Source organism: Lycium barbarum, chromosome 5 (assembly GCF_019175385.1).
Source record: "Lycium barbarum isolate Lr01 chromosome 5, ASM1917538v2, whole genome shotgun sequence".
Lineage (NCBI taxonomy): Eukaryota > Viridiplantae > Streptophyta > Magnoliopsida > Solanales > Solanaceae > Lycium > Lycium barbarum.
In genome coordinates, this window is record NC_083341.1 from 122,700,155 (window position 1) to 122,706,839 (window position 6,685).

The following is a 6,685-nucleotide window of genomic DNA, read 5'->3' on the forward strand; positions in this document are numbered from 1 at the left end:
ATGTATATCAACCCATTCAAGGGAACAGAATAATGAAGGAAAACATTCTCTTACATGGTATTAGACTAGGTTCTCCTAAAAACCCTAGCATCCTAAAACCCTAGCCCTTGGCCGCCGACCCCCCCCCACCCCCCCCCCCCCCCCCCCCCCCCCCGTCCCTCTTTTCGTTTTCCTCTCCTTCGGCTATTCCCCCTCATCTTCTCCATGGCTGACACCTCCAAGTTGCATCCTGCTACTACCGTCACCAATATCAAATCATGCATTCTTATTGTGCTTGACTACGAAGGAAGCCAATACAATAACTGGGCTACCCTCTTCAAGGTCCATTGTCGTGCAAACTTGGTCATTGACCACATCCTACCTCTCAACACGATCATTCATCAAGAGGACACCGCAGCTGAAGCTTGGGACCGTCTTGTTCATCTCTTTCAGGACAACAAATCGGTTAGGGCTCTTACTCTTGATGCAAAATTCACCAACACAAAATTGGTGGATTTTCCGAATGTGAAAGCATACTGCACCAGGATGAAAGTTCTTACAGAAAATCTCACCAACGTCGGTCACAAAGTTTCCGACGAACGACTTGTGCTTCGTCTTCTGCGAGGGTTGTCGGAGGAATATAAAACTTTTCGCACGACGGTGCAGCACCGTACTCCTCTCCCATCTTTTGACGTTGTCCGGTCGATGCTTGAGCTTGAGGAAGATAGCCATGCCGAGGACGCCATTCACGACTCTGACTCGAATGCTGCTTTAGTTTCCCACAATGTTACTCCTCAGAATTTCTCAGGAAATGGACAGCCCAATAACTCTGCAAATAACTTCAACAATCGTGGGAATTCGCAGAATCGTGGAAAGAAAAATAACCGCGGTCGCAGCGGAGGCAACCGCAACAACCGCGGTCGCAGCGGCAATGGACAAAGCAGCGGCAGGGGCAGTCGCACCAATGCACAGGTATACCAGCCCGCCGCGTCACAGCAGCAGGGACCCACTGCCCCGTCGTGGTATTTTCCACCGTGGGCAGCTTGGGGGCAACAACCGTGGGCCACTCCACCGTGCCCGTACCCCACGGCTGCGTGGCAGCAGCCCCGCGACTGGCAGCAGTCGCGTCCAGCTCCTTCGGAGCAGGGAGTTCTTGGTCCTCGTCCTCCACAGTCGTTCTACTCGTCAGCATCATCATCACATGGTGGGTATGCGCCCACAGATATTGATCAAGCTATGAACACAATGTCGTTGAATCCGCCCGATGACAAGAATTGGTACATGGACACCGAAGCCACATCTCATATGACTAACTCCCAAGGTACTCTCTCGTCTTATTATCAATTGAGCAAAAATAATGGCATTGTTGTTGGCAATGGTAACATGATTCCAATTCGTGGTTATGGTCATACATCCCTTCAAGAAAATCCCTCTTTAAAAATGAAAAATATCTTACATGCAACTAAACTCATCAAAAACCTTATTTCCGTTCGTAAATTTACTATCTATAATATGGTTTTTGTTGAATTTTATCCTTTTGGTTTTTCTGTGAAGGATTTACGGACGGGGAGCAAACTCATGAGATGTGAGAGTTAGGGTGATCTTTATCCATTCTTCAAAAATTTTCGAGCCATCTCATCTTCCGCACCATCTGCTTTTAGTGTCATCTCTCCTTATATATGGCACTCCCGTTTAGGTCATCCAGGGGATGTTATTCTTAGTTCTTTACGCAGTAGTAATTTGATTGAATGTAATAAGGCTCGAAACAATGTTTGTCATTCTTGCCCTCTGGGGAAATTAATTAAATTGCCTTTTTATGACTCTCTTTCAACTACTACTATGCCCTTTGACATTGTTCACAGTGATTTATGGACCTCAACTGTTCTTAGCTCTTCAAGTCACAGATATTATGTTTTATTTCTTGACAATTACACTAATTTTCTTTGGACTTTTCCCATAAAAACAAAGTCCCAAGTTTATAATTGCTTCTTGTCTTTCCGGACTTTCATTCGTACTCAGTTAGAAAAAGAAATCAAAATCTTTCAACGTGATAACGGGCGTGAATTTGACAATGGTCCTTTTCATAAGTTTTTTGAACAAAACGGGATGTTTTTCCGCTTTTCTTGTCCCCACACTTCCCCCCAATATGGTAAGGCGGAACGGAAAATTAAATCCATCAATAATATTGTTCGTACACTCCTTGCCCATGCATCTATGCCCCCCTCCTATTGGCATCACGCCTTGGCCATGGCAACGTACCTCCATAATATTCTCCCTTCTAAACTCTTAGCATATAAGACACCCACTTGTTATACCCCATTTTAACCGGGTTAAAGTAGAGTACAACATATTGGTGATTCCTATTTTGTTTTGTTTAAGGAGTCGCCACCTAATTATTTACGGTGAATTAGGACACCTAAAGTTAATTAAAGTAATTATCTAAAGTTGATTTTATTTTAAAGTCTACGAAATCAAAAGATCTGAGTAAGGGTTCAATTAGTCTAAAGGAAAGGTATTAGGCACCATTTAAGACCCATTAACAATGGTTAACCGACCGAACTTATGATTGATTAGGCTAAGTGTAAATATAGTATTATAAAAAGAACGTAGCTTTGTAAATATGACTGAAGTTATAGATAAACATGTAAGAATGCTATTTAAAATAGGGCTTGTAGGAAATAATAATTTGTATAAAAAAAGTACTCCCAATGCTATTTTAAAAATATGACTTATAAATGTTAAGGTTTTAAATGAAAGTATAATAGCACAGTTTAAAGTAATACTTGTAGAGGAGACCTAGCAAACGTGAACTTTAGATAAAAAGTTATATTGTACGAATATTGCAATGTAGAAAAATCTAGACTTTGTTTTTGTAAATAGGATGCAAAAGGGAGTGAATTTCTTTCTCTTTTTATTAACTTTTATTTAACCATATTCAACCAAAAATGTGTACAATTGGATGAGTCTTGCAAAATTATTTATAGAATGTGCTTGAATTCATATTTTTTGCATATTAGTGACGGTTTGAAATTTTTAATACAATAAGAATAAAAACATGATCTTAATTCAAAATATATGTTTATGGCTTCACGTCCTTGAAAATCAATTGCTTTAATATAGATAAATATTGTAGGTACTATAAATAATTTAATATGAAAATGAAACTATGAAATTAATTATTGGTTCTTCCTACCCATTTTACTAAAATCAACCCCACTAATTCCGCTAAGGTTCACCTAATCTAAGCAAATAAAATAAGTAAAGTGTTAGTCATGCAATTACAAATTAAATGCACAAAATAAAATAAAACAGAAGAGTAAAATGATTTAAATGGGCTCAGCCCATTTTAGGACTGCTGCTGTCCGCTACTGTTGGGCTTCGGCCCCGCGAAATTTAATAGAGTGATGTGGATGGGCTGACTCGAGAAGGGGAGTTTCGTTGGGCCTTTAGCCCAACACCGAATGCAGAAGATGTCGAGCCCCTCGGACTCGTATGCGGGATGTCATGCAAAAAAAAAAGGAAGGATTAGTATGTGACCCACAAATAAGGCTAAACACATATAATGCAAATCGAAATAGGCCACTAGCTTTCAATTAAAACAGGAGGACTGTCTATAGTTAATACATCAATAACTTCTAAACGAACAATAAGAAAAGAAGTTAAATGAATGTAGCAGGGTCATGTTCGATTTGGATGTCCACAAAAGAATTTCAAGAGCCACACGAGTAACTGAGCAGCAACCCAAAATAATTAAGCAACAACCAACAACAGTCAACAATGTCTAGCCAAAGTGATATACGGCAGTGATTCAGCCAGATAATTAGCAAACTATCGATGGTTCGTTGTAGTAAACAAACGATAGTAACAGCCAGCTATATATAGCAACAGGAGAGAAAGGAAAAAGAAAGTATTATGAAGCTTCAGGTGCATGCAGTCCAATCTTTAGAAAAACAGCAGTTACTAGGCTCAAAGCCATAACAGTGAACAAACAACAATGTAGCCTTGAATAACAAAAATGACAGCCAAGCATATATCACTCTGAACCGGCAACTAATTATACAAGAAAACAGGTTTCAACCACAGTAGCATGTGGTACAACTCAACAGATTTCAAACCAAACGAGAGGGCTGCTATGAAGACACTATGAAAAACAGAAACCAGAAAGAAGGTGATCAACTCTATCGGGCAATAGACAACGTTTAGTCTCATAATATCCGAAGCCAAAACAACGGCTTTTAACAGAGAACCAATTAGTTTGTTTCTAGCAGGGAGAAGCTTGTTTCCTTTTTTTAGGTAACATTTTGTTTCTCAGAGAAACATAACAACAGTCCATCAGTGGCCTATTTGACAGCAGGTATTTAATGAAGGGCAGCCATAATAAACAGTAGTGAGGCAACAATATAGGATAACATCTCAAATATAATAGTGGTTCAGTCAGTGAGCATATCATCAGCCAAAGGGTAATAATTCATGGTAATGGCAACGAGTAACAGTTCAAGTGTAGTGTCTGTTTTTTTGTTTAAATGAAAACAACAACTTGCGAAAGTATAACAGTAGCTTATTTTTAGTTTGTTAAAAAAAAACAAAGAAGAGGCGAGTCTCAATTGTATAACTAAGAATGTATCCACCTTATTTAGAGAAAAGGAAACAAACATAGAAAGCACGTTAACTGGGAAGCTCGTACATTTTATCCTAATCTAAGCATAAACTTGATTTTTAGCTCAGTCACGAAACTGGACAGAACTTAATTTTAGCTATGAACCAATCCATTATAGCAATAAGGGGAAATAAACTAGAACTCGATATCTAGTAGCTACTCGAAAACAAATAAGCAATGCATGAGCTCAAAATTATTTGAACTAGAGCAAGACTTAGAGAACTAATATTAAACCATTTTTTTTACTTAAACTACTCAGGGACCATTCAATGATGAACTAGTGCAATATTTTGAACTAATCAGATATCCATAAGTTGTAAAAAAAAAAAAACATACAGATAGCAAGATTGAGCTAGTGATGGCATTAAATAACTGTAGCCTTCAAAATACAACATTTCTTAAGTCATATCCCTATATTTGACTAAGCCCCAATTTGTATATATGATACCTAACTGTGAGACCACACTCTGAACTTAGAAAGAGTAATTTCAGCTGGTGACATTAGCATTTGAAGGAAGACATGGTGTTCTGCTTTATGCCTTTAAACACGGCATTCATACTAACAGTTAGACTTAACCGGACCCAATTGATTAGTCCTAAGCATAAATAATGCGCTTGAATACCTACTGACCAACTGAAACCAAACAAATTTATAGATACATGCTAAACTAATTAGACGAAACAAGAATGACAAACATATTACTCCATACTTAGAATTTAATCTAAAACATCAAAAATATGCAAACACATGCTAGAACAAGATCACAACAATAAAAATCATAACATATGCTGATATCTAAACCAATCTAACAGCAACAGTAAGCACAGTTTTGAGGAAAATGGTAACAACAAGGCATCATAACATGATTTTCTATACTAACGGAATTCTAACGGAACAATAGGTCGAAATAGAGTCGGATTTCACCTGTTTGTGGTGCAATGAATTGGGGCGTCGAGGTCTCGAATCTACACTCGAACTCGAAGAATCCGAACCTGGACTCGATTAAAGTAACTAAAGTTTTAAACAGAAAAAAAAAAAGGAAAATAGAGTAATTGTTGGCTATTTTTGTTGATTAAAACTTGTGTTTTGTAGGGGATTTTTGTGGTTCCAGATCCTTGTGATTTTTCGTGGGATTTTCGGTCTCCTTTGCCTAAATTTGATTAGGTTTTTCCGCTCCAAAAAAAATCCTCCTCGATCTCCTCTCAATTCCCCTTCTTTATAGGGTTGTGATTAGGGTTTAAGAAAGGAGAGAGGGAGCGTGGGGGGACAGAAAAAAGAAATAGAAAATTGGGCCGGGTCGGGTAGTTTTTGGGTTGGACCGGGTAGGACAAATGGGCTGGTCAGGTCCGAAAGTATAGGTTGGGTATTTAAAATGTGAGCTGATTATTTGGGTAGGGAAATAACATTGTATTTGTATTTTAAGCCATTAATTTGGCTGAAAATTGTTGGTCCTTCCTCCCCTATTTAATTAATTTTGGGCTCCTAATTTAATAACCAGTATAATATATACTATGATAATTAATGATTAATATGTAGAAAATAAAGGATTTAACAAAGTGTTGTCTTGTAATTAATTTAACGAGCTCAAACCCAAAAATGAGACGATGACGAACCATTTAAAATTTGTGATAAAGTAATACTTGTAATGTTGATAGTAAAATAGTGAAAATTAATAGTAGTGAAAATAAAGTGTTTAGCTCGTCAATAAAATTAGAAGCTCCAGGAAATAAATTGAAATAAAGGAGGGACAAAATTGGGTGTCAACACCACTCACATTCTTTATCAAAAGAATCCATCCTACTCTCATCTCCGAGTCTTTGGCTGTTTATGCTTTCCTCTTTTTCCCTCCACACAAATTCATAAGTTGCAGTCTAGGTCCACTCCGTGTGTCTTCCTAGGATATCCTTCCAATCATCGGGGGTACAAATTCTATGACTTAGCGAGCCGAAAAATAATCATAGCCCGGCATGTGTGGTTTGATGAAAATTCCTTTCCATTTTCACAAATAAATACTTCATCTCCTACCTCATATGAATTTTTGGATGATG

At 38.0% G+C, this 6,685-nt stretch overlaps 1 protein-coding gene across 1 annotated transcript; it reads left to right on the top strand.

Annotated features, from left to right (window-relative positions):
• The first annotated feature begins 204 nt into the window (after positions 1–204).
• On the top strand, positions 205–5,801 carry LOC132639707 (uncharacterized). Its single transcript, XM_060356140.1, has 2 exons — positions 205–951; positions 5,730–5,801. Exons 1-2 carry the CDS (start codon positions 205–207, stop codon positions 5,799–5,801), a joined length of 819 nt encoding a protein of 272 aa, XP_060212123.1.
• The last annotated feature ends 884 nt before the right edge of the window (positions 5,802–6,685 follow it).

What these genes read in the sequence shown, in the direction of transcription:
- LOC132639707 (XM_060356140.1), top strand. Translation starts at nt 205, where the DNA reads ATGGCTGACACCTCCAAGTTGCATCCTGCTACTACCGTCACCAATATC. An exon ending in GCAGTCGCACCAATGCACAG is followed by an intron (nt 952 to 5,729) that starts GTATACCAGCCC and finishes TGTGTTTTGTAG; the next exon opens with GGGATTTTTGTGGTTCCAGA.